Source organism: Nelumbo lutea, chromosome 3 (assembly GCF_056320005.1).
Source record: "Nelumbo lutea isolate HS-2025 chromosome 3, American lotus-T2T, whole genome shotgun sequence".
Taxonomy (NCBI): domain Eukaryota; kingdom Viridiplantae; phylum Streptophyta; class Magnoliopsida; order Proteales; family Nelumbonaceae; genus Nelumbo; species Nelumbo lutea.
Genome location: NC_142686.1, coordinates 23,408,879 through 23,435,466, shown reverse-complemented (window position 1 = coordinate 23,435,466; position 26,588 = coordinate 23,408,879). Strand labels below are relative to the sequence as shown.

At 38.7% G+C, this 26,588-nt stretch overlaps 2 protein-coding genes across 2 annotated transcripts; one reads left to right on the top strand and one right to left on the bottom strand.

Moving 5' to 3' along the window:
* Nucleotides 1–1,194: 1,194 nt before the first annotated feature.
* LOC148863624 (zinc finger protein CONSTANS-LIKE 16-like) lies at nt 1,195–3,202 on the bottom strand. Its single transcript, XM_088976890.1, has 2 exons — nt 1,927–3,202; nt 1,195–1,676 (listed from the first exon to the last, which is right to left on the bottom strand). The coding sequence occupies exons 1-2, from the start codon at nt 3,016–3,018 to the stop codon at nt 1,422–1,424; spliced, it is 1,347 nt and encodes a 448-aa protein (XP_088833016.1). The 5' UTR covers nt 3,019–3,202; the 3' UTR covers nt 1,195–1,421.
* A 6,424-nt stretch (nt 3,203–9,626) lies between these two features.
* On the top strand, nt 9,627–26,001 carry LOC148863623 (protein FLX-like 3). The gene is made up of 4 exons (XM_088976133.1): nt 9,627–9,895; nt 24,693–25,235; nt 25,438–25,583; nt 25,705–26,001. Exons 2-4 carry the CDS (start codon nt 24,703–24,705, stop codon nt 25,824–25,826), a joined length of 801 nt encoding a protein of 266 aa, XP_088832259.1. The 5' UTR covers nt 9,627–9,895; nt 24,693–24,702; the 3' UTR covers nt 25,827–26,001.
* Nucleotides 26,002–26,588: the final 587 nt, after the last annotated feature.

Here is a 26,588-nt window from a genome sequence, read left to right as displayed (position 1 = left end):
TATTCAGCTGAATTGGTTCATTAATTTCAAGGGGTGACGCCGGGGGCCGACAACGCCATAAAGGTACGTGGTATGGGTATGGGTGGTGTGGCCACTGGCACTGCCCACTGCTCTAACCAATAACCCAGTAACCACCAAAGCCAAGAGCCAAGTAATGGAAGGCGAAAAAAAGGAAATACCTGAATTCAACCGATGGTCAGTAGTATGTCCTACATCTTGCGGGAGCTCCGAAACAAAGATGTGGGGCCAGGGTTCACCATGTGAAGCCACGCTTGCATGTTAGCCACATGTCAGTATTTGAATTTCGTACATAACATAACCACTACCTTTTTGCAAATTTGGGTCCTTTTGTGTGCAAGTTCTTGTGGCGTAAACCCTGAGGTCCGTCCTATGTCAATAACCATCCAACGCCTTAACCCTGTAGGCCACAGCCTCTCTCTCTCTCTCTCTCTCTCTCTCTCTCTCTCTCTCTATTCACTGTTTTGTCTGGTGTTTTGCTTGTGTGTATGTCGATCTCTTTGTATGTTCATAAATTTGTGTAGTAGTTAGACTAGTAGTAGTCAACCAGAAAAATTTGTGTATATGCCAATTAGAAAATTTTATTTAAAAAAATTAATCTTTCTACTAAAAGAAATGAAGTGTTAGAATCCTACAATACATGGAACTATTTTCTTTAGGGAAGTCATGGAACTGGGATTCCTGTGTTCAGATCTGCGCCCCACAGTGTTCACAGCACATCTCTGCCGTGTATTGAAACTGATACTATCATCGAGATGTTCTCAATGCACGGTGGGATGTGCTGTGGGGCGCCCCTTGTGGGGCGCAGGTGTGAATTCGAGATTCCTAATCCTAAGTAGAGTTTGCAGGAGCTAGAATCCCTACAATACATGGATTTGTGCAGAGTCCTGGGTTGATATGGAATTCCTCCAAATTAAAGAAACTGATGAAGGGGGGAGATACCCTTTAACATAGTGGATGGAGAAGCAAATTTATAATAAGGATGCTACCAAATTCATCTACAATTTCACAAGATACCCTCGAGGCAAGGGTGCTTATAAGTTTAACAACCTCTCTAGTCTCTACTCATTTGCTGAAATGCACTCAATAAGTTTGTTTCCTCTAATTACACAACTTCACCACCCTTTTGGAAATATTAGAAGCTTGTCACTTGTTCAGATTGAAAGAGAGAGAAGAGAACTAAAATTATTAACTTTTAAATTTTTTATTAAAAACGGCAGTGCATAGGCTAGTGAAGAAAAAACACTTGAAAGCCCATCCATGATCCAACTAATTAACTCATCATTTACGATTTCTTTCCCTCATCAGTTGCAAAGAAAAAAAAAACACAGGCAGCCAGGAGCAGCCTAGGATATGATTGATGACAGTCACTGGGTGGTCAGAACTCGATCGGAACACAGAATTCAGAAAGGAAAAGGAGCTGCTACTCCCATCAATGACGTCCTCTTAACGAACCGGCCTTTCATTCGGGGTCTCTTCTCCGCATTCAGCTTCCGAACTTCGTATCGTATCTTCTTGGAGAACAACCGTGTTCTCCTCTTCTCTCTGTATCTAGACACCCTCGCTTCTCTTCCTCCATTGCCCATAGTTACGTGTCCCCCAACACCTCCCATCTCCCCATATGGATGATGATGATACACCTCCATCGGGTACGTACCCTGATGAACATCAAATTACATGTCAATCTTATACATAATTCAACTTATTATTTCACAGTTCATGTCGTTACAGAGAGGCCTAGCTAGGGTGCATTAAGGATGATAGACCAACCTCAGTCTCAGACTCTCAGTGACCCGGTTTTGTCAATCGATCTACACTTCTTTCATTTGAAGACGTAGATCTATGAATGACAACACTACATGTCACTGGGTGTGACCAAAAAACGGTGGGACCAGTTAAGAGCCTCACCATGCAGTCGGGCCAACAGTCGTCGTCCGGGTTGAATTGTGGCCGTTCGCCGGTCGTCCATGGAGAGCCTTTGCTGGCCCAAGCACAGATCACCCCCTCATAGTTGAGCCTGAGCCTCAACGATATCTTGCTCGACATCTTGTCACCTTTATATCCGCTGTTCATATTGGTCACCACATTCGAATTCGCTGCTTCCTTCACCGCCTTCTCTTCTTCTTCCTCTGCAGTAGTCGGTGAATCAGAGTTGAAGTTCAAGTCCAGCGATTCTCTGGTCATGCCCAACCCTGGTTCCACCTGCTGGCAGCCCACGACAGCTTCCACTTCCTCTACTTCAACCTTCACCCTTCCACTCCCAAAGCAGTCCATATTTTCTTCCTCCTTACAGTCCAACAGCCCCAAATCCTCCATGCCAAATGAGTCATCGTCGAGCCCTCTCCCAAGTAAGGTCTCGACGTCGGCCGCAAACTCTGCAATATCCATATCAGAAAGAAGAAACACAGGTAGCTTATCCGTCTCTCTAGTCAGATCGTTATCAAAATCATGGCCGTCTGGAAGGAGGGCCTTCCTTTCACTACCCATATCTTCTGCAGTTGTCGCATCGTTTGTAGTCATCGCTGGTTCGTTGAACGTGGCCGGCGTGCATAATTCTGCGACAAAGGGATCGAATATGGGAACCCGATAGAGAAGTTGTTCTTCATTGTCGTCGGGTGAAGATTCTTCGCTGCCCATCTCTGGCACAAGAGGAAGCGGGTTAAGCAGAATTGGCTCTTCAACCTTAGGTGGTTGCAGTGCAGCTGGCTTTACATGTCGAGGGGTTCTGGCCTTGCGGGTGAACCCTTGGTGCCACGCAGGGGCCGAATTCTCAACCAAGAAACCATCGTTAAGCATAGGCTTGATAGATGCAGTCTTCAGTCGAACCCTTTCATGTCGTCGTGCTAAAGGGTTGGCTGAGTGGACTGAAGAATCACATCCTTGACAAAGGAAAGCATCGTCAGCAGCGCAATACCAGCGCGCACGTTTACGCAAACAACTATCGCAGGCTCTGGCCGTCTTACCACCTACGGCGTTGGCCGCTTTCTTGTCTGAGCTCATTGAGGAAAAGGGCTCAGAATTCAGATTCAGATCGATGGAAGAGCAAGAAGCAGAAACCAGGTGCCAGACTAGACGAAAACAAACCAAACCGTAACAGGAAAAACGCAGTCGCCTCTTATTTAGAGACGAGCTGGTTACAATAATTTTAACAGCGGATGGCCCACGTACAGGAGCGCGCTTTTGCTTTCGCACAAGACTTGTGGACTCGGTCCATGCACTTTTGGGGTGTACTCGTTCTCGTTTCAGCAGAGAGAGAGAGAGAGAGAGAGAGAGAGTTGCGCTTTTGGGCCCACCGCCCTGCCTTATCTCGTCCTCCATTGGTTGAGTTTATAACGTCCATCCTATTCTCTGCATTCTTATTGGCTACCATGCTAATTAAGTGGATTTCTTGTGGTCCCTACTGAGGTTGAGAATTGAGGATTGAAAAAGGGTCATCATCATCATCATCTCTCTCTCTCTCGGCCTCCCACCATCTCTCTCACGCTAAAATTGAATAGGACCTTCGGTGGATTTGTCTCTTCGTTTCAATTGTTCCGGTTTAAAGTTTATACTCTTGTTTGTGGTCCCCTTTTTCCTCTCTCTCTCTCTCTCTCTCTGATGTGTGTGTGAATTCGACGTGTTCTACCCATCTGTAAATATAAGAGTTGTGATGGGGCGGGTTAGTCTTGGGATGATATCAGCTAGAGACTATATATATAGTATAACATTGGAAAAAACTATGCTTCCGGAAAGATATGATACCGGAAGGGGGATTTGATCGACCAATCAAACCCCCTCCGAATTTGATAAATCACCACCCGATTACCGGTTGATTGGTTATCATAGTCAAACACCCATGTAATATTATTATATATGTAATTTGGTTTTTGGTTTGGTCCAATTTAGTTTTCGGTTCAGTAACCAAACTGGACACTCTTTGTTGACAAGAAGAATATTTTATCAACAAAAGCTAGATTGCCCATATTTATTAAAAATTTAAAATGAAAGGCCCATTATTCAAACATGACAACAGCTTGAACCCGACCCACTTCTTATGTGTTTTGCCTGAGCATTTATGCAAAGATACTTGTTGGATTTTCGGGTCTAGAACTTTTACATCTTTGTGTTAGTGTTTTAGTTCTACTCCATCCATCCCAAAAATGACCGCAACACACACAGTCCATGCTCCATGATAGTAGTAGCATTTTCTGTTCCTTTCAACAGTCAGGAAATTTGGGGAAAATGTCTAAATCAATGTCTTCTTCCGAAATTAAAAGGAAGAGAAATAAATGTTTTTGGATCATTTGGAGTAAAATGGACACCAGCTTCAATTTGACAATTAAAACAAGGATAAGGATTGTGCTTCTCCTCATCTTAATTTCCACTCTCTCTAAATGGAATTTCGTACCAAATCAATCCAAAATCTTAATAACAAGTTTTTCTAATTAATGTCTTCACATGATGTGATGATTAGGATGCTCTTAACTTTTCTTGGGGCTGATCGGACGTTCGAATTTTATTATCCATGTCACTTGTTGCAATCTTATTGAGTCATCTGTCTGTATATTTCTATCTCTTGACTTGGGTATTTCTTATACTCTACTGTAGGCCCAGCAGAGTGTAGGTTAGTGACGCTGATAGAAGATGACCCCATTTGAGGTGCAAAGTACTGGTGAGGAGATAAGAACTGGTAAGGTTTAGGTTATTGATGTGTAATACTCATATCAAGTTGGGTAAGGATATACTATACAAACTCGGGTACCCTACCCGATTTAAAGAATTTCAACTGCCAATTGTCAGTTGTGACTGGCAATTGGGCCGAACCCAGGCCTACAAAATTTAACGAGAGATTCAACACTGGCCCACCAGTCCCACTCAGTGGTCCCGCCATGCTGGACAAATACTTGTAGCTTTCTTTCATTCAGAATAAGCCACGTACACGAGGGGTGCATGTTCTCCAACTTTGTTGCAGGTTGCAATGTATGCATGTTGGTAATGGAAGAGCCCATTTCACAGGTGGCAATGTGGCATTCCCTGGTCACGAGTAAAAATGGTAATTTTGTCCGTCTCTACAGGGCTAATGGAGATAATGACGACAGTGCACTGGGTAGTAAAAGGAACCGACTACCGAAATAACAGCAATGCTAACAAGATTTATCTTAATTTTTAGGTTGTGTTTGGTACAATTGCTATTCTAGATTCAAACGTGATACAATTGTATTTTTACAATAAAAACTTGTTTGGGTAGTATTTATTGCTGATTAAGCGTTGAGTAAGTGCTCTAGGGCAATATTGTATTTGGCACCGATATTGCCAACTAAAATGTTTATACTCAGTATGGCACTTCAATAAGAATAAACTTGGAATTCAGCTGCAAATATAGACTTGTGAAGACACTTTGGGTCGGTATGTGGTTCGGGTATATTATTTGCATTTTTTTTTCTTTTTGTTTGGGCCAGGACCGGGTAGAGTGGCCAGGGGTATATTATTTGCATTTTTTTTTCACTATTTCTCTTAAATTCAGCACAATTTTTCAAAACATTCAGGGGGCCCCATGTTACTGAGTTTTATTTTCCAAAACTAACATTTTGTTAGTGTAATGTTAATGTTTCTTAACAAAAATGACCATGTCAACATAAATAACAATTTTCATGACCAAACTACCCTTGAATGGCAAGTTAGAGGAAGAAGGTCATTTAGGTTAGGGTTAGACCAAAACTCTCTCTCTATCACTCACTCAAATCTGACCGTCGCACCACCTTCTCTTGCATAGATCTTAAAGATAGTCACTGCATCACCCTCTCTCTTGTTCAGATCTTGCTGCTGTCTTAGCATCTTCTCTCTCGCTCAAATCTTGAAGATAGCCACTGCACCTCTCTCTCTCTCTCTCTCTCTCTATCTATCTATCTCATTTGAAGGTTGTTGCTGCACAAATCTATTGTTTGAAGATTTGAAAGGTGATAAGAAATTTAAAGATTTTTTATGCTTTGAAACATTTGCAATGTATTCTTTTGATGTGGGATGTAAATCCTCAACGAGGTTTACATGAGACAAAGACCCCCTTGACCGTTAAATGAAATGATGAAATACGTTAAATTACCAAAATACCCCACTAAAACTTTTTCTATTTTCTTTTTTTTGCCCCTTTCCTCTTAAAACCTATTTAACCTATTGCTTTTCCTTTCTTCTCTTCTTTCCCCCTCCCTCGCCGTCCTCTCTCATTCTTTCTCTCTTCCAACTCATTTCTCATCTTCCCTTTCTTCTCTTCTTCGTCTTCAATCTCGTCTCTATAGTCTTCGCCAACGATGCCGCGATCATGGGAAACTAGCCTGTACGACAACGTTATCGCAAGGGCAAGAGGGAATGGGGATAGCATTCCCGGGTGAGTGTGCCTACTAAGTACATGGGGTTTCCCCCGCGAGAGTTTGAATCTCTCAGGCGACGTTTGGAATTTTTGTTGCAAAGCTTGCTACCATTTCCGATGACTGGTTTCAGTCGAAAGTTGCAGCAGCACTGTGAGAGACGTTTGGAAATTTTGCTGCTCTCTTTGCCGGTTGGAAATGAAATCATTAGCTACCGTTTTTCTGACGGAAGTCGCAGCAACACTGTCTCTGCTTCATCTCAATCCACCTTTTACCTTTGCCAATGATTGCTTGCCATTGGCAAAGGTCAGTTATACAGCATGGCATGAAACTTCCATCAGCAAAGGATGAAGTTGCAGGTCAGTTATACAGCAAAGGCATGAAACTGGTTTCAGCCAGAAGTTGCAACATCACCGTCTCTGCTTGATCTCAATCCACCTCTTTACCTTTGCCGGTGACTGCCTGCCAACTGGTTTGGCTGGGCTGATGCCACCAGCGATACAGATGGCATCGCTTGCAGGGGGTTTGGGCACATGATGTCACCGATGATTTCCTGCCAACTGGTTTCGGCCAGGCCAGTTCCACCAGCGACACAGGCGCCACTGCTTGCAAGGGGTTTTGGCGGGTGATGCCTCTGATGAAATTGGGGAAGATGAATAGTGTTTTTCTTAATAGAAGGGTAGTATGGGGGTTAAAAAATGTTGCAACGGGGTCTTTGTTGCAACGGGGTCTTTGTTGCAAAACAAACTACAGGGGGATCTTTGTAATTTACCCTATTTTTGTAAATTTTTATCTAATTGACTGAAATATTTTTTGAAATTTTGTTGCAATAATCTTCGGATTTAATGTCTAATTTTTGTTTTTTTTTGAAAATTTTTATCATTTTATTAATTTGTTTGTAATTTTTTATTTTTTCCAAAATATGTAATTTAAAAAAATATCATTTTTTTTAATTTTGCTTTTTTAGTTGATATTTTTAATTTCATTTTATGCAATTTGTGTAGGTTTTTATTATCTTTTTGAAAATTTTATCACTTTCTTGTGTTTTTTATAAATTTTACCTTTTCCTATAATATATAATTTTTTTATTTTTATCATTTTATGTATATTTGCAATATCTGTTTTTATCCAATCTTTATATTTTTTGAGTTTTTTTTTGTCTCTTTCAGTTTTCAATTTTCTTGTTTTTTTTGCATCTTTAGTGTTTTTCTATAATGTCCAATGTTTTGTTATAATTTCTGTTTTTCTAAATTTTTCTATTTTCTACAATCTATAATTTTTTTCTGATTTTTTTGTTATTTATTTGCAATTTCTTGTGTTTTTTTATAAATTTTACCTTTTCCTATAATATATAATTTTTTTTATTTTTATCATTTTATGTATATTTGCAATATCTGTTTTTATCCAATCTTTATATTTTTTTGAGTTTTTTTGTCTCTTTCAGTTTTCAATTTTCTTGTTTTTTTTTGCATCTTTAATGTTTTTTTATAATGTCCAATGTTTTGTTATAATTTCTGTTTTTCTAAATTTTTCTATTTTCTACAATCTATAATTTTTTTTCTGATTTTTTTGTTATTTATTTGCAATTTCTGTGTTTTTCTATAATTTTAGGTGTTTTTTCTACAATTTTTATTTTCTGATTTTATTTTTCAATTTCTATATTTTTTGTCATTTCTGTGTTTTTATGTATTTTATATTTGAAAATATTTTTTGAACATTTTCCTTTTTTTTCTTGTTTTTGTAGTTAAAATATTAAAATCTATAGGTATATATTTTATATTTTCTATAAAGGGTAAAATGGTAATATATTAACACTTGTTAGTTTGTTTAACATCAAGTTAGTGACGTGGTGAGTTTTAGACATTTTGAAAAGTTATGGTGAATTTAAGAGAAATGTTAAAAACTTATGGTCAGTTTCACAATTTTCCTAGTTAATAACATTTCAAGGTGTCTACCTCTCCACTTGAAGTGAAGTTTAGGGTTAAAAACTGTCAGTACACTACTAACTATTCTCATCCAATGATCATAAAAACAACCTTCATATCAAAAGCTTGGAAAGCTAACTATTCGATTAGGCATAGTGCAGTCCAATCTATACTACTTATATAAGTGTGAATAGGGTCTGGTTTTTGGAATTTTCATTGGACATAAATTACCCTTGAATCACTGAATTTCTTGGGGACAAATGTGTACTTTGACAAAACTCCGTAATTAAGACATTTAATATTGTAATTTTATGGAGATTTCATTGGACATAAATTACCCCTTAATCACTAAATTTCTTGGGTACAAATGTGTACTTTGACAAAACACCATAACTAAGACATTTAGCATTGTAATAGTCATTGTTGAACCATAGAAGTCATTTATATGGATATGTGCCACCTCACCTTCCCATTAAAATTCGTCCAATCAAAAAGAAAACTATCTTTACCTTCACATACTTCATTGTAAATGTAAATTTTCCTCTCATTCAAAAGGAACAAAATTTACAGACAGAAAAATTAATTATAAATATATAACAAGAAATCATAATTAAAGGAACCAATCTATATATGATGAGTTATGTAGAAATATGAAAAAAATGTAGAAAACATGTTTTAAAGTATCAACATGATACGCCCCGTATTGGATGTATCATATCGTATATTTTGAAAATGGTACGATCCGAAATGCTTGTTTCCAAGGGTTTCAAAACCCCAACTTTTTTTTTAATTAAAAAAACATGTTTTTAGCTTCCCAAAAAACCAAACTTTGAAAAAAATAACAAAAAAAAAGAGTTTTCGGGCGTTTATGAGTACCAATACGATACTACCCAAACGCGTATTGTATCGATACTTTAAACCTTCGTAAAAAATATAAAATATTATCATTATCATAAAAAAATTGCCACATGCAAAACATGAACACACTTACTAATAGCTCTAATTGCATTAAGTGCGTATGACAGGTTTTGGGCCGATGGGCTCTATTTTGAATCCAACCGACAATGGCACATTGTAAAAACTGGAACATGCCTTGCTCCTAATTCATATATCATGATAATTTAGTACTCATTTAAGAGGGCTTTTATATATTGGGTTCTCTAAGAAATCCAAAAAGTCTTGAAATTTGGTAAAAAATTTGAAAACTGTGAAAATAAGAAGCCTAAAAATCGACTTTGCGATCGTATAGCTTATCAAAGCAATTCTATCAACGCAGCTCAGCTTATCATGCGGCAAATCTTCTTGCCTCCTTTTTCTTGGATTGACTGAGGCTGGGCTTTCTGGAGAAAGTGAGAAACTACTTTGGCCCAAATATTCTTGGCCCGTGCGGCCGTGCCTATTGGCTGAGGCTGGGCTTTCTACGGTTCACCATGGGCAATAGTGTAATTTAAAACACGAATACGCTAGGTTTGCCTTGTGCCTGAGTAAACGAAAAGAAAGGGAGGGTGGTGTATTACTATTACAAGTGGGAAACTCTCAAGCTCTGTTGCTGCCCAAATTCGGAGGCTCGGCATTTTCCAGAGAAGTTCCAAAAGAACCTTTTTTTTTCTTGTAAGTTTATTCTCTCTGTTCTCTCTCTCTTTCTCTTTCTCTAAATATGTTTTCAGCCTATTTTGTTCGGTGTTTATTGCTTTCTTTTGTTGATTCCCTTCAATTAATCTCTGAATCTCATGGCCTGGTTTCCTCTCATATCATGTTATCAGTTGGCAGCAAGTGGTTTAGCTCAAATGAATTATTTTTAGGTTTCTGTTGTTTTGGTGGTATTGACTATGATGTTCGAAAGGTTGTAAGCGTAGAAAGACCGTAATTATCTGCATAGTTGTCATTTAATACGAATTCTTTTACTAATTTTCCTTTGAAGTCACTTCTAAGTTCTCATTTTCTTATTGAGTTTGAGAATAGTGGCACTGAGCTGCTATTTAAGTTGTAAAACTTGTTCATACCTAATTATTTGTTAATATAAAGCGTCTTAGACTTTTATCGAAAGAATAAAAATTAAAACGTGATCCATTTAAGTTGTAAAACTTGTTCATGCTTAACTATTTGTTAATATAAAGCCTCTTAGACTGTTATCCGGGAAAAAAATTAAAACGTGATCCTCAAGAGAACAATTCCCTCATTTGTATCTCTTATTGGCTTTCCTTTTTTTTTTTTTTTTAATTTTACGTAAATAAAACATTTTATTATATGAAAAGAAGGTAACTTTAATCCTTCTTGGTATGACTTTTATCATTATATAATAAAAAAGATTTTGATGGTTTTTCTCATTTGCATGTTCTTGATGCAAAAAAAAAAAAAAAAAGATTTCATTGGACACATTAGATAGATGATGGCTAGTCTTTCTACTTTTCTTCCTTTAGTTTCAGATTGGAAAACAGAAGCTAAGGAATTCATTCTTTTTATGTGCTATAAATCTCTCCTCTTCTGGTATCTGCAAGAGCCCCTACCATCAATGTTGTTAACTCTCAGATCAGTCAGACGTCATGCTACACTGTTACCAATTTCTGTCAAATGTTATTTAACTTTGAAAGCTCTCTATCTGTTGGAAGTGCATGATCTTAGACCCAAAAATTTGGTTGCTTTGGTCTGGGTTATGGGGATGTTATATGCAAAGGAATCCTATGTTCGATACAGATGAACTATGTAAGACCTGAACTAATTTTTGATAAGGACTTAGTGTTAATTAGGAATTAAAATTAGGTTTCAGGAATGCACTTCAGGATTATATGTTGAGGTGCTCCCCAATGCCCTTGTCACCTAGTTGCCTAGGCGATGGATTTTATTTAAGTAAAAAACATATATCCTAAGCTAAACATCTATTTTTGTTATAGGAAAAGAAGAAAAGAAAAGGTGGAAGAAGAAGAAAATCTGTTGATTAGACAAAATTTTATTTTCTTCCTTATTGGTTCAGGTTTTTAAGTCTTTGAGGGTTCAATACAGCATTTAGCAATGTTTGTGTTGATTAAACCCTAATAAATAAGAAAGTAATAAAAGGAAATAAGTATAAACACACAAAATGAATATTTTAGTTTAATAATGTATATTTTATAATTATAATGTAAAAAACTTAAGAATATAAAAATATTTTATAACACAATGTACAAAACTGCTTGGTGATTAGGCGAGGCGAGCCTCCAAGGGCACCTTGGACACCCACCTATGTGTCGCCTTGACAACTGTTATGATAGTTTAATATGTTTCATTACTTGAGGCATTGAAAAATATATAATTCAAGGGTGGGAATTCTTGCTTCTTGCTATTAGGGATGCAAACGGATCGGGTCGGATTCGAATCAGTGTATATTCGATTATGATCTGACATTGTTCATGTCAGATCCGATCCAATCGGATCTGATAGGACTCTATTTGAATTCGAATCCTATTGGTAAGTTGGATCTTCGGATCTGATCCGATCCGACTTGTTTTCTTTAAAAATTAATAAATTATTAAAAGAAAAATAAAATATACTAATTTAAATAAAGTAAAAACAAAAAATACAAGTATTTTTTAATTATTTTCGTCATATATATACATGATTTTTATAAAAAATAAATAATATAACAAATTTATAAAAATATATTTATGAATAAATAAATAACATATGTTATATATATGCATATATATATATATATATTTATAAATATATAATATATATCGGATCGGATCTTCCCAGATCAGATAAGGGGCGATCTGAATCCGATTCGAAGATTCGAACAGGGGTGATCCAAATTTGACCAAATAGGGTTGGATCTCGGATCAGGTTGGATCATGATCCGATCCATTTTCGCCCCTACTTGCTATTGTGCTAGAAACATTTGAAGAAATCCCTTTTACTCAAAGAAGAGAGGAAGTTTTTGACAATCAATTTAATGTTCTACTTGCTCTATTAAAACAACTAAGGAGATCCCTGAAATGATAGGCTTGAAAAAACCCCAAAATTTTTGGGAGGATGGCTGTTTTTCTTTTTCCTTTTTTTTGTGTGTGTGTGGGGGGGGGGAGGTTCTTACTTGTATTGTTCTTTACCAAATTTTTGTCTTCCCTGCCTTTATTTTGGCTTAGATACTTCTTACCACTTATTATAATTTATGAAAGACCATATTATTTTTATTTATATAAACATCACCTTTAGGACCTTAGGATGTCCTTGGTTCTTCCTTAAATTTGTAATATGCGGTTCTAAAATATGAGGTCTATGTATCCCAAAGAAACCAAGTTTAATTTTTTTGTTTGCGGGTTTTTCTGGTGAAAATAGGCATTAAGTGGAACTTAACCACTGATGAAATTTGGACCTTTCTTTTTTGGATGGGCAGAACTATAAAGCAAATAATCCAATTAAAAAAAATCTATTAATCGGATGGCAGGCATATGATTGAGGAGCTGAAGTCCATCTTAGATGGGGTCCATTATTTATTTGTATTGTTAAAGTTAATGAGACAATTTATACTAGTTACAGTTCATTTTATATGGTTATTAAAGTATACTAAAAAAATTCATGCTTATGAGGCTTATTCTTTACTTTTTAAGGCTGATGGCTTCACATTTTAGTATCTTGGTGCATGTCTGGTTAATGATCTTTAGTTATGGAAGTCCTCTTGATAAACACAAGGAGCTACTGAATTTGTTAAATTTATAATAGTATGTTCAAACTGCAGAATATCTGATTTCAACCTAATGACTCTTGGAAAAAGAACTTTCACTTGGATCTCTGTCTAGGAGATTCTTGAGCTTTTTTCAGAAATTTATCAAAACTCTATGATTTCTGTGTCTGATATTCTGAATATTCAACAATCCCATGCTATCTTTGACTGTATAACCAACTCAAAATATTCATGATTGAGTTAATATTTTCTTTTTATTGTTAAATTAAAATTGATTGATTATGTAAAAGAATATGTACATAGTTTTTCTTTGATATGTAAGAATATGTACATAGTTTGCCCCAAAGGGAACCCCAACTTGTTCGGAATCTAGCCACCTGAGCCATTTTCATTTTCCATTCATTACATTTGTCCCCAAAATAATTGGTCCCGAGTTGCTCCTTATGTAGCCATCATATCAGTCAACCCATTTTCTGATCTGTAATTCCAACATGCGATTTGTGTCTCCCTAGTTAGCCATTTTTATTTCCTTTATAATTTTATTGCCAAGGTCCTTGCTTGTGCTTCAATTAACTTATCACCACCTCTGAGTCCTCCTCGACCATCAAGTTTCTGTAATTTAACATTTTTCCTAACCTTAATCATTGTAATACTGCTAATGGAGGGTAGGTTCGTGGAGGTAGGGCGGTGGAGAAGAAATCTGAAGGTGGAAGCTTTGAGGAAGTTGGAGTCCGAAGTAAGATGAGCCTAAAGATAAGGGAAGGGAGAAGGGCTATGATTCTGGTGACTGGGGTATAAGTAGTGGAATGGCTTAGGAGTTTTGTGGAAAAAGCAAGATTGAAAGGCAAGCAAAGCAACAGACAAGAGGTTGGAACCAAGGAAGGTAAGACATATATAGTCGAAAGCAGGAAGAACACTAAGGGATGTTATATAACTCTGGTTTAGTTCTTTGGCAAAGGAAAGAAATAGATGGTATGCTTCTCGGCAGGAAGACAGAGTCAAGGATGGAAGGGTGTTAGCAGGTTACTTGAGGAGTTTTTGTGCAGTGGAGGTACAACTACACTGCTACAGAGAAGAGTCCAATAAGGGAGGAGGTGGCAAGCAAGGGAACTACATTGTCTGGAAACTTGGAACAGGGGCCTGTGGTTATAGCGAAAGCCAATGGACATTGTAGACTGTTGGATTATTCGAAGAAGGAAGAATGGGAAAGTAAGTTCATAATCCAAGCAGGGATGCGGGTCACGGATTGGAGAAAGTTGCAGATCTTTTGACCTTGAATCTAAGACTGAAAAAGGAGTTCATTATAATCCCATTTGACAAATGTAAAGCTTTAGTGGACTTTCGAGAGAACAAAGTAGATCTTGGCTGTGAATTTCCAGACTGAGTTAGGTGCTTATACAATCTTCAGATGGAATCCTCTCTCTAACTCTAAGGATTACTCTGTTGAAGATGGGATACTAGTGCGCATAATAGGGCTGCCTTTTCATCTTTGGAGGCAAGAAGTAGCAGAATCCATTGCATTGATGTGTGGAGGGAGACTCGAAGGTGCTTATTGGGGAGATCTCCATTCTGCGGTCATTCTTCTAAATGGAGTGAAGCTTGAAGATATTCCAAGGAAGGTGCAAGTAAGGGTGGAAGAAGCCTTTGTTTTAGTCTGGCTGGCCTACTCCATTGAAGCAAAGCTTGTGGAAAGAGGTTAGAATGGAGGGAGGGGAAAGGGTTGAAGAAGAAGCTGTACGTGGAACAAGGAGATTGGGAGATTCAAAATCCATTGGAAATTATACCAAAATTGGGCCAACAATTACTGGGGAGCCAAAAAGGTGTGGGGAAGATGGAAGGTCAAAGGCTTGAAATACAAGAAACCCCCCTGACATGTAGCAGAACCTATGCACAGGTGGTGGGCTGGAATAATGCCATGATAGGGGTTAATACTGGTGAGGGGAGTAAACAGGAGGCAGTTGTTAGCAAAGAGGGCGGATTAAGGAGGTACGTGGGATCGGATGGCACGTGTAGAGGCACTGGGCCAGTAGGCTGTTCTCACCTGGGCCGAGGGTTAATGGGGAGGTTGGTTTGGATGGGCCAAGCACCGAGTCCACAACCAAACCTATTAAAACTTTAAAGGCACATGTTAACTTAAAACATCATGTGACCTAGGGTGTGAGAAGTTGATAGATGCCTCTAATAGTCTATCATCTTCTTCCTTGAGCTCTAACTCTCAGCCCCGAACTGTGGAAATTAGCATGAAGTCTAGCAGCTCTCTTCAGTGGATCCCAACAAGAATGGTTAATCGCCTGACCCCTGAGAGACGAAATCCAAGGTGTATGAAGCGCAGCAACATGGAGAAGTTAGAAAATGGAGAGTGGGCTGCACAAGTAGATGGTAGTGATGAATATGACTCATATGACTTAGATGAAACCTTGAGTTTGGGCAGCATAGATCTGCAAGCGAAGGAAAACTTGGTAGAGATAGGAAGTTTGAGTATGGAAACTTTATTTCTTGAAGATGAAGGGGCTGTTTCTGGTTTCTCCACGAAAGTATGTACTGATGCGGACAATGCTAAACAAACCTCACACCCCAATGACAAGAAAGTTAACCCAAAATCCTAGGTCCTACAGGATATAAATGCAGAAGAACAGACCTCTCTTTTGAGTATGGATAGGGGTTTTCCAGGAAGGGAAGAACAGATTTTGGGTTTACAAGAGTGTAGGCAAGATGATGGTGTTTGTACTACCATGTCCACATTGCAGGAGTTTCCTTGTAGGGGACCGACACCAAAGTCGGTTGCAGTTGGCCAACAGTCTAGCCCAAGTGGTCCCTGTTCTCTCCTTCCCCACTCAGGTATGAATGCCAATTTATTTTTGGGTACTAATCGGTGTGTTATGCCTGGAACAGTTGTACCAACATCCAATCTAAGTGGTAAAACATAAAGAGTTGGAGAAGGTTGCAGTGAGGGGAGGGGGGCGATAAAATATGGAGTCTGATTTGTGCAGAGCTTGAGGAACTCAGTCAATTGGAAGGTTATGTCATATGTGGAAGGGTACAGTGAGAGGGCGAAGGATGGTGGTAAGGGAGGTCACTTTGACCTTGATACAGGAGGGATTCAGACTTTGAATGAGAGTTCCACCGATGAGCGGGGTCAGTTGTGTGCAAAGGCTGAAGAGGTGAATATGAACAATGAGAAGGGGGAAGAAACCAAAAGAGTGAAAAGGAAAAAAAGATCTTAGGTGGAAAGATTAATTTGTGATATTGAAGAGGATTTAGAGTTTAGTGGTAGGGGAGATAGGAGGAAGGGGGTGAAGTAAGGAGTAGGGGTCATTAATTGGTTGAGGGCTTTCTTAAGATCTGTGTCTATGCGATTAGTTAGTTGGAATGTGAGAGGACTAGGGAGTGCAAGGAAAAGGAGGGTGATTAAGGATATGTTGAAGAGAGAAAAGCTTGACATTGTACTTTTACAAGAAACAAAATTGCTAGAATTGGATGTAAGGTGGGTGAGGAGTGTATGGAGATCTAGAGGAGTCAGATGGAGTTCAACCCCTTCTTGGGGATCTTTAGGAGGGATTGTTACACTATGGAAAGAGGATGTAGTAGAAGCAGTGGAGGAGCTGATAGGTAGACTCTTAGTATCCATTAAATTCAAGAATGTGACATATGGCTTCACTTGGGTATTAACTAATACCTATGATCCCAATACCTATAGGGGAAGGAATGACATGTGGGATGAGTTATATGCAATTCAGGGTTTGGGGGAAGGACCTTAGTGTTTGGGGGAAGGACTTCAACAATCCATCATGACTAGCATGAGGAAGTTTAATAGCTTTATTGTGGATTGCGATTTGCAGGAAATTCCACTACTACAAGCTAGATTCACATGGTACCTACAGGGAACCCCTTTGTGATCAATGTTGGATAGATTCATCTCCAAACTAGCTTGGGAGAATTACTGGGGGAACCTAGTGTCTAGAGCTTTGCCTAGGGTAACCTCGAGTCATTGTTCCATAAGATTAGGGCTGGAGAATTTTATCAGTGGACCCAGACCGTTTAGGTTTGAGAATATGTGGTTCACCCATCCGGATTTTGTGAACCAAGTAAAAACTTGGTGGAATGAGGAATTGGGGGGAGTAAATTGGAAAGGGGTAAGATTTCACATGAAACTACAGATGTTAAGGTCCAAAATAAGAGAGTGGAATAGGAAGAATTAGAAGAGGTACTGCTAAGAGAAGAAATAAGTTGGAGGTAAAAATCAAGGTATAGGTGGATTAAGGAAGGTGATGGAAACACTAAATATTTTTGCAATGTGACAAATGGGAGGAGGAGGAAGAATTTTGTGTCAAAGCTAGAGATCGGAGGGGAGGTGGTCTCTAACTTGGAAGATATTGGCAGGTTGTTTGTGGACCACTTTAAATCGATTTATAGGCAACCCTTGAATGAGAGGCTTGAAATGGAAGGGGTAGAGTGGCCAAGATTGGATGAGGAGAGGATTAAGTGGTTGGAAAGGAACTTTGAGGAAGAAGAGATTAAAAAGGCAGTGTTTTCAATGGATGGATCGAAAGCTCCAGGCCCAGATGGTTTTTCAATGGCATTCTACCAAGACTGTTGGGAGGTGATAAAAGATGATCTCTATGATGTGTTTAAGGACTTTGTAGAGAAGCATGTAGTTAGTCGAGGTATTAATGCTACTTTTTTTTGCTTTAATCCTGAAGAAATCTGATGCTATCCATCCCAAGGACTTTAGGCCAATTAGTTTGGTGACAAGTATCTATTAAGATAGTGACCAAGGTAGTGATTTAAAAGGCGTGCCTCAGGCGCGCCTAGGCGCACAGGCAGGAGGCATTTTAGGGTAGGCGCCTCACCTAGGTCCTAGGCGTAGCCCTTTCAAAAGGTGTATGCCTAGTGCACCTTACACCTCAGCCCAGGCCTGCGCCTTTTGAAACTTCAACGCTTTTTTTTGTGTCTAGCGGCTGGGTCGGGGGCTCCGTCCCCGGATCCGTATTCCACTCCCCTCGAGGCAAGCCCAAACAAGTCCATGCTAGGTCTTAAATTCTTAGTTCTCACACAAAAAATAGCGATTTTATAGTTTTTTTGCTTTTTAAGAAGATATTTTATTAGGATGAATGAATGAATAAACAACATTACCAAATAGGGGGTTCTCCGTATTCCACTCCCCTCGAGGCAAGCCCAAACAAGTCCATGCTAGGTCTTAAATTCTTAGTTCTCACACAAAAAATAGCGATTTTATAGTTTTTTTGCTTTTTAAGAAGATATTTTATTAGGATGAATGAATGAACAACATTACCAAATAGGGGGTTCTACTCTGCTCTAGTTTGCTCGTCACTGAAGCTTCATGAACCCCTTATTTGGTAATGTTGTTTATTCATTCATTCATCCTAATAAAATATCTTCTTAAAAAGCAATAAAAACTATAAAATCATTATTTTTTGTGTGAGAACTAAGAATTTAAGACCTAACATGGACTTGTTTGGGCTTGCCTCGAGGGGCGTGGTACAAAGGCGGCTCGTAGAATCAGGAATGTAATATGTTTTACATCACATTAGCTACTTGAAGTAATGCAATTGAGAAAAAAAAGGGATTGTGGGTTTTATATGCTTGAAAATGTTTTATATATTTGATTTGATTTTTAAATTCTCATTGGATATGCTCTACATGTTATATTTATGTATTTTAATATTAGATAGTATGTTTTATAAAACATTTATTTTAAAAGTAAGGTTTATATTTTTATTAATATTATGTCTAATAATTTTTTGACTTTTTATTTTTATTTTTTGCACCTTGCTTAAAAAGGCATGTGCCTCGCCTTGCGCCTTAGGTGCAAATTGACCCTTGCGTCTTGCGCTTTTAAAACATTGGACCAAGGTTCTTTCTTTGAGGATTAAAGAAGCCCTCCCGTCCATCATTAGTCAAGTCCAAGGGGCCTTCATTCAAGGATGTCAGATAATTGATCAGATCTCGATTGTGAATGAGTGCGTGGAGGAAATGAAGAGTTCTAGGAAAAGAGGTTTTGTTTGCAAGCTGGACCTAGAGAAAGCCTATTATCTAGTGGATTGGTAGTTTCTGTTAGAGGCGATGAGGAATTGTGGGTTTAGGGAAAGGTGGTGTAGTTGGATGATGGGTTGTGTTAGTAATTGTCACTTTTCCATCCTAGTAAACAGAGTGGTTAGGGACTTCTTTCTAGCCTGTAGGGGCATTAGGCAAAGGGATCCCCTTTCACCTTTTCTCTTTACCTTGGTAGCTGATGCTTTTAGTCGAATTATCACCAGGGCTGATAGGGAAGAGGTCATAAGGGGTTGGATAATAGGCAGAAACCAAGTTCCAGTTACCCATCTTCAGTTTGTAGATGATTTAATGGTATGTTGTGATGGAGGCTTTAGTGAGAAGGTGGGAAACTTAAAGGAGTTGATTAAGACCTTTGAAGAAATTTCCAACTTGAAAATCAACCTAGAAAAGTGCTGCATACGGGGATTAATTTGGAGAATGAGGAGATTGAGGCTATTGCAAATTGCCTTGAATGCTCTACTTCTCTTGGCTTATGTCCTACTTAGGGCTTCCATTAGGGGCAAATCCTAGGGAGAGTAGGTTATGGACTCTAGCCATAGAGAAGTTTGAGAAGAGGTTTGCAGTGTGGAAGAAAAACTACATCTCGTGGGGTGGAAGGATAACATTGATAAGAGCTACTCTTACAAACCTACTTATTACCTCTCGATCTTTAGGATACTACCTAGGGAAGTGAAGAAATTAGAGAAATTGATGAGAGACTTCCTTTGGGAGCCAGGAGAGGGGAAAAAAGATTATTTGATCAGATGAGGTTGTGGGTAGAAGCAAAGAGGAAGGGGGATTAGGTTTAGGAAATTTGATTAAAAGGAATTTGGCTTTGCTAGGGAAGTGGTTATGGAGATGGCCTTTGGAGCGAGAGAGTATTTGGCATGAAGTGGTGAAGAGCATTCATGGATGTTCAGAGAATGGATGGGATGCTGGTGCATCAAGAAGGGCTAACATGGCAGCGCCTTGGGAGGCAACCCACAAAATTTCTCCCAAAGTTTCTTAGTTGTGTCAGGTACGATACTTGTTTCGGGACTTTTGTTCATTTTTGGGAAGATGCTTGGGTTGGGGATCTCCCTCTTAAAGATCTTTTTCCTTCATTGTTTTCTATTTCTTGGTTTAAAAATGAGGGATTTCAAAGTTCCTTCCTTCTCTGTTAAATCCACCGGCCTTGTCTTGGGATTTGGGTTTTCGTCGAGGGTTAAGGGATGAGGAAGTTATTTGTTTGGCTAATTTGCTTTGCCTCCTTGAAAAAGTGTAGTTGGGTCCTTCTTTGCCAGACAAGAGGATTTGGGCCCCTCACCCCAAAAGGTTATTTTCCTGTGGTTGCTTTTTTAAGTCATTTTGTAATACCTCCCCTCAACGGGCTTTCCCTTCCAAAGAAGTCTGGCGTAGGCCGGTCCCCCCTAAGGTAATGGCTTTTTCCTAGGAAGTGTGCCATGGGAAAGTCAACACCATGAAGAGAAGACCCTTTATTTGTATATCTCTTAACTGGTATACCCTTTGCAGATCTCATGGTGAGGACAGTTATCATTTATTTCTATCCTGTGATGTCACTGCAGAGCTTTGGGGATGGCTTTTATCTCTATTTGGGTGTAGGTGGGAGATGCCAATAGATTTTAGTTTGCTGTTCAATTCATCTACCTTCTCATGGCCCCATAAAAGAGGAAGAAGAATGTGGAGGTGTGCAAGAGCAACGTTGATCTGGATAGTGTGGGAAGAAAGGAATTCAAGATTATTCCAAGAGAAGGAAAGGAGCAGCCAGGCATTGAAGGATTGCATTTTAAACAGGGCAATACATTGGTTAAAATCTATACTGTTTCATTCCTTCTCCTTTAATGAACTATGGAGGAACTGGACAGCAGTAGCAAGCTGCTCTTCCATAAAGGACAGGGTTTCTACAAACTAGTCCCCCCTCCACAAGGTTTTCTGAAACTGAATTTTGATGAGAGCAGCTAGGGCAACCCAGGGCCCTCTGGGGGCTGGAGAGGTTATCCTTCTCTACTCTGGCCCGTTGGAAGTTGGGAATTCTGTTAGGGCAGAATTGTTAGCCGCCATACAAGGAGTCCTTCTCGCAAAAAAATTGGGTGTGGAGAAGGTGCTGATTGAGGGGGACTCTAATATAGTAGTGGGGTGCATAAATAATTCAGAGAAGGTTGCATGGATTTACAAGAATGAGCTAAAGAAGTATAAATGTCTGACAAGAAACATGTGTGTTACAGTACAAAGGGTGGGAAGATCGGCGAACGCTCTTGCTGATATTTTGGCAAAACAGGGGACAAATAGGGAAACATTGTTCTGGGTTAAACTGTAATCTTGTAGTAGCACTCATGTACTGCTTGTTATAATTTTATAGTTTTATTTTTTGGGTTTCCTGTATTGGAGAGGCGGCATCTTGTGCCTCTCCAAGGGACTGTATCTTTTTCTTGATCTTAATGAAATGTGATATTATTAAAAAAAAAAAACCATTGTAGTACAGCTATTAATTCAGCTAGCAAGGAGTCTTCATGTCCCACTGTCCTGAAAATATGGGTAGAATTGTTCTCATCTCATCTCTAAGTACTACTATTCATCAGAGTTCTGGATTCCCAATACCGTATCTATCAAAGTTAATCTTTACCTGATTTGCCTCCAGTGGCTGCCAAGGCACTAGACCAGTCTTTTTCACTGTTGAAGACCATGCTACATTTCTCCAATTTCTTAAAAGATACCAGTCCTCTAATTATTCATGGTTTTAGCAACCTAGGTTTCAGAAATGCTGTTATGGAACTTGGCTTCCAATAAATTTGATGTTTACACCATGTGGCAATGTTGTTTTTTCTTTTCTTTATTTGTTTCATTCTTGATTCCTACTTTTATGAAACCGGTGAAGGAAACACATCTGTTATCCTATAGCCCACTAACCTTGATGAGCTGAACCGTGCCTGTTCTATATGTAGGGAAAATGTACCAAGTAACCTAGGAGTAGGATGGCCACCTGCTACCAAATTGTTATTAGAAAAGGAGATAATTTTTAAGGGGTTTTCATCCCCTTTTGGTGATTCAGGAATGTATCAGTATATTTTTTCCTCCACATCTTGGCAAGTGATAGAATTTAGATCAGAAATGTGCTGTCTAAATTGGCTTTCTTTGTCTGGTTTTCAATCCTTGATAAAATTCTGAGTAGAGAAAACTTAGTCAGAAGAGGTATAGAGGTGGTGGAGGCGTATTTTGTGCAATAGAAGTGTGGAGACCACAAGCCATCTACTGATTCATTGTGAATTTGTTTTCTGGAACTCTGGATTTTTGGAAAAATATTGGAAAATTTTGCGGTTAAGTTGTGTTTTCCAGCCAATGTGAAGGGTCTCATAAGTGCTTGGTGGCTAAGGGGGTTAAGTAAGACCGGCAGCAGTTTGGTGCAAAAGAAATAACAAAATTTTCGAGGGGAGACAGAATTCAAAAGAGGTTTTCAATGTCATTTTTTTTCGTAGTTGGCAAATCACTCTCTGTTCAAATCCAGACACACAAGTTCTTTATTGATTGGAATCACCTTTTTGTCTTAAGTATATAAACTTTGTTGGTTTGGGCTATTTGTATTTGGATCTGTTGGGTTTTCCCTAGTACAGATTCTCATTGTACAGTGGTTGCTGGGCTGATTGTATATCTTGGTTTATTTTGATATTTTTAATACAATACATTGCCTTTTTCCAAAAAAAAAAAGACATTGACCTTAGGTCATTTGATCTGTTTCTTTCTTCCATTTTACAAAGATAACTTATTCTGGGTAGGCCTAAACTTGCACCTTGCTTTCAGTTTTACTTGCTGGAATGCTTTACCATTGTTTGATCCTGATGATGAATTTCAACTCAAGAATCCACTCTGCACATTCATTGGTGTACCAGAAAAGGGAAAATAAAGAAACAAAGAAGAAAAAGGAAAAGTAGCTCTTGGAATCTAGAGCATCATATGACCTAGGTACATCTGTCAATTGGCTATGTATATTTATACATCATCTGTCTTAAGATGATACTGTGGAATTTGGCAAGGTGTATAAGAAGTTTATATTAATTAAATGCCCCTTTTATGCTTGGATAGAGGAAGTGACAAGCTTGAGAGATATAGACCAAATGATAGAGTGCAATTTCAATACAAACATAGCAAGATCAAAGATAGTATAGGGGAATATACTGACAGTGTGACTCAAGAATAGGAGGAAGGGAACATGATTGCCAAATAGTAGAGGCGGATCAGAAACATGCTTGAAAACCATTGTTTGCCAGGGAAAAGGTAGAAAAAGGAAAGTAATTCAAATTTTAGTTGGGTAAGAAGATTTGCAAACAAATTGGCTGATTGTCAAGCAAGTGGTAAACAGGGAAAATTTATTTTGGGTGAAGATGTAAGTTACAAATATTGTAATGGGTTAGGCAGTTGTCACCAGTTGCAAGGCAAAAAGGTAGAAAAAGGGCAGGGAAAAGCAAATGTTGTGAAGAAAATGAAAATCAGTAAATATTCTGATGCAAGTTTGTTATGGAAGAGTTGAGAAGCTTTTCTTGGAGTTTGTAGATCAAGATGTGACCTACCAAAACTTGTGATGCAAAAGTCCCAATCAGGGTAAAACCATAAAAGTACTGGATTTGCGTGCCTTACCTCGAGAATTATGAGAATGATGAGCAGAAATAGATGGAGACACGTTCTAAACTGCTGAAAAATGCTTTTAAGTTGCAACAGACTGGTTCAGAAATCAGAAGCTGAAATGGTTTTAAGAATTACCTAGCAGAAGTTGTTATTTTGCTTTGATTTTTTATCTACTGGAGTCATTTTGAGAGGACTCGGGATTTTATGGACTTTAAGCTTCTGGAGAACCTGTTGCACTGTATCATGTCTTGTGGATGTTGAAATACACCAACTTTCTAATGGTCTCTACAGTGACAATATCATCAAACTGGTTTTGGTGCTAGTAGGAGATATTTTTTAAGAGAACAGGCAGAAGAAAAGGGCTTTGAACATGATGAAATAATATATGGTTTCTTTCCAGATTGGTTTGGCCTGTATTGTCATGTTAACCAGGCTGGTGCTTTTGATTGCCTGGAAGGATGGTGGTCTTGCTTTCTTCTTGGCAAAACCATTTATGATTCTTTGTCTTTCGATTATTGTATTTTATTTCTTTAGATGTTTTCTTCCTTTTTCTTTCTCTGTCATTTTACTATATTTAGTAGGACTTGTCCACCTTTCTAGATGTGATATTATCTCATGCAAGATGATGGTTAACCTAATTTAAGATGGGGAATCAATAGAAGCTGGTGGGAATTTTATTGTGGACAGTCCATATATCTAATTTTACAGATATGGGGATCTGAATGACAAATCGCTTTTTGTTCTTGATTATAATACAAGGTATGTGGTTATATGGAGGGCTTTGAATGGAAGGATGTTGGGGCAATCTATTTTGTTGTTCTTTGGAAATAGGAAGCAATTTCTTCCTTCTATTTCTGTTAGATTTCCATTATTGTGATAATCAATTCAGTCTAGAGATCAAGATGGGTTTGCTAGGATTTTTCAGTGCCTTGCATTTATGGATGCCTAATCTGAGCAGTGGCAGTCCTCAGCTGAATCTTATTAAGTATTATTCACGTTTCTCTTTCCTTTTATGGTCCCACTTGGATTGTATTGCAGTACTGCCATCCAGCATTGGTGATATGGTTATTCCTTGTGCAGGATCTCAGGCATGGCAGGGAGAAACCGTATGCCTCGTCATCCTGTTAATGATGGTTTCCGAGGCTTTCATGATGGCCCTCGGCCTCTTTTGAATCGAGGACCTGGTCCCCTGCCTCTTCACCCTGCAGCTCTGGAGGAGGAACTTGAAATCCAACATGAAGATATTCGGAGACTTCTTATTGAGAACCAGCATGTTGCTGATGATAATATTATTCTACAGAGGGAGCTGACTGCTGCAAAGGATGAGATTCACAGACTGAGCCAGGTCATACCCAAACTTCGTGCTGACAAAGAGGCACAAGCTAGGGAACTTATTGAGAGAGGGTTGAAGCTAGAATCTGAGCTCCGTGCTGCTGAGCCTTTGAAGGTGGAGGTTCTGCAGTTAAGAGAAGAGACTCAGAAACTGAATGCTTTGCGCCAGGATCTTACTGCCCAGGTTCAGGGTTTCACAAAGGATCTGGCTCAACTGCAAGCTGAAAATAAGCAACTACATGTCATGAGGGCTGACATTGATGGTTTACGTCAAGAGCTAGTCAGAGCCAGGTTTGTATTTGGTCATTCTTTCAACTTTAGTTACAATCGAGTTTCTTTCCCCGTTGATGAGTGGTTAAGACATCCAAAGCTATTCTTAAGCGGGGGGTGACATAAACACTATGAAAAGGGTATAACATACTATTCTTGTCACCACCACCTTATATCAGATGCTTTCCTTAGTAGCTGAATTTGTAATGGACTATGTTTGTAGAACGGCTTTTGAATATGAGAAGAAAGCAAATGAGGAGCAAGTAGAACAGAAGCAAGCAATGGAGAAGAACCTTGTTTCCATGGCTCGTGAAATTGAGAAACTCCGAGCGGAGCATCTGAACGCAGAGAAGAGAGCAAGGGGTCTTGGTAAATTTTTCTTTATTTTTACTTGTTTGCACTTTTACTTCCTAAAGATACCATTCCTTAAAATAAAAAGAAGATAGCAAATCTATTATAATAGAGGTATGAATCTTTTACACTTTTGTAGGTGGCATGAGCTATGGAATGTTGAAGACAAGCTCCGAATTGGGATACCCAGGTGGTGCATATGGTGATACTTATGGTGGAGCATGGGGCCCTTATGATACACGCGGCTCTACCCGACGCTGAAATCTTTTTTGAGATATGTTCTGGTTGGGTTCACATTGAGGGAACTGGTTTTAGACTTCTAGTTTTAGTTTCTTGTTTGGTTAAGACGGCAATTTTCTTGGGTGAGCAAGGAATATAAGAGAAGTCGGATACTTTGCTTTCGCTTTTATCTAATCATATTGTTCTTTCTTTCCTAGTTCCTGCCACGTGTCTTTTGGTTTCCTTATGACAAGTTGAAGGCTGATTAAAAGCTATCCCCAACGTCATCAGTTCTTCACTGTCATCGTCTGTCAATTACAATGATAAAATGCCTTGTTTGTGGCATGCCCAAAAGCCAATGGTTAAAAATAAATACTGATCCCAGAAAGTGTGCTTATAGAGTATGTAAATGTAGCCTAGGGCCTCTGGATCTCACTCGATGAGAGTTGTTTATCCTAGATTTGGAAAATTTGGTTTCGTAGATTAGGACGTGTTGCTCTCTTCTAGTTCTAGACCTACATTGTGAACCCATAGTTAGGTATATTCTTATCGTGTGGCTATTAAATGGTTGAAACGACTATCTTCGCATACACCACATCGACATGAAGTTCTGCGTGCTTACACTTGGGAGTAGGAATCATGCCTAATCACTCACCTGTTTGATGGCACAAAAAAACTTTAGTATGGTGCCTTTTCTTCCCTATGTTCATGCATATTTTTAGTGCGAATATGTAATTGGATTTTTATGTACTAGCGGGACCCATGCGATGCACATGATGGGGCACCCCTGCTCGATGCACGCCA

Bases quoted from the DNA above. Each gene is read 5' to 3' on its own strand.
- LOC148863624 (XM_088976890.1), bottom strand. From the start codon at position 3,018: ATGAGCTCAGACAAGAAAGCGGCCAACGCCGTAGGTGGTAAGACGGCC. The intron at 1,677-1,926 runs GTGAGGCTCTTA...GATGTTCATCAG, and splicing joins ACTGTTGGCCCGACTGCATG to GGTACGTACCCGATGGAGGT.
- LOC148863623 (XM_088976133.1), top strand. From the start codon at position 24,703: ATGGCAGGGAGAAACCGTATGCCTCGTCATCCTGTTAATGATGGTTTC. The intron at 25,236-25,437 runs GTTTGTATTTGG...CTATGTTTGTAG, and splicing joins CAAGAGCTAGTCAGAGCCAG to AACGGCTTTTGAATATGAGA. The intron at 25,584-25,704 runs GTAAATTTTTCT...ACACTTTTGTAG, and splicing joins GAAGAGAGCAAGGGGTCTTG to GTGGCATGAGCTATGGAATG.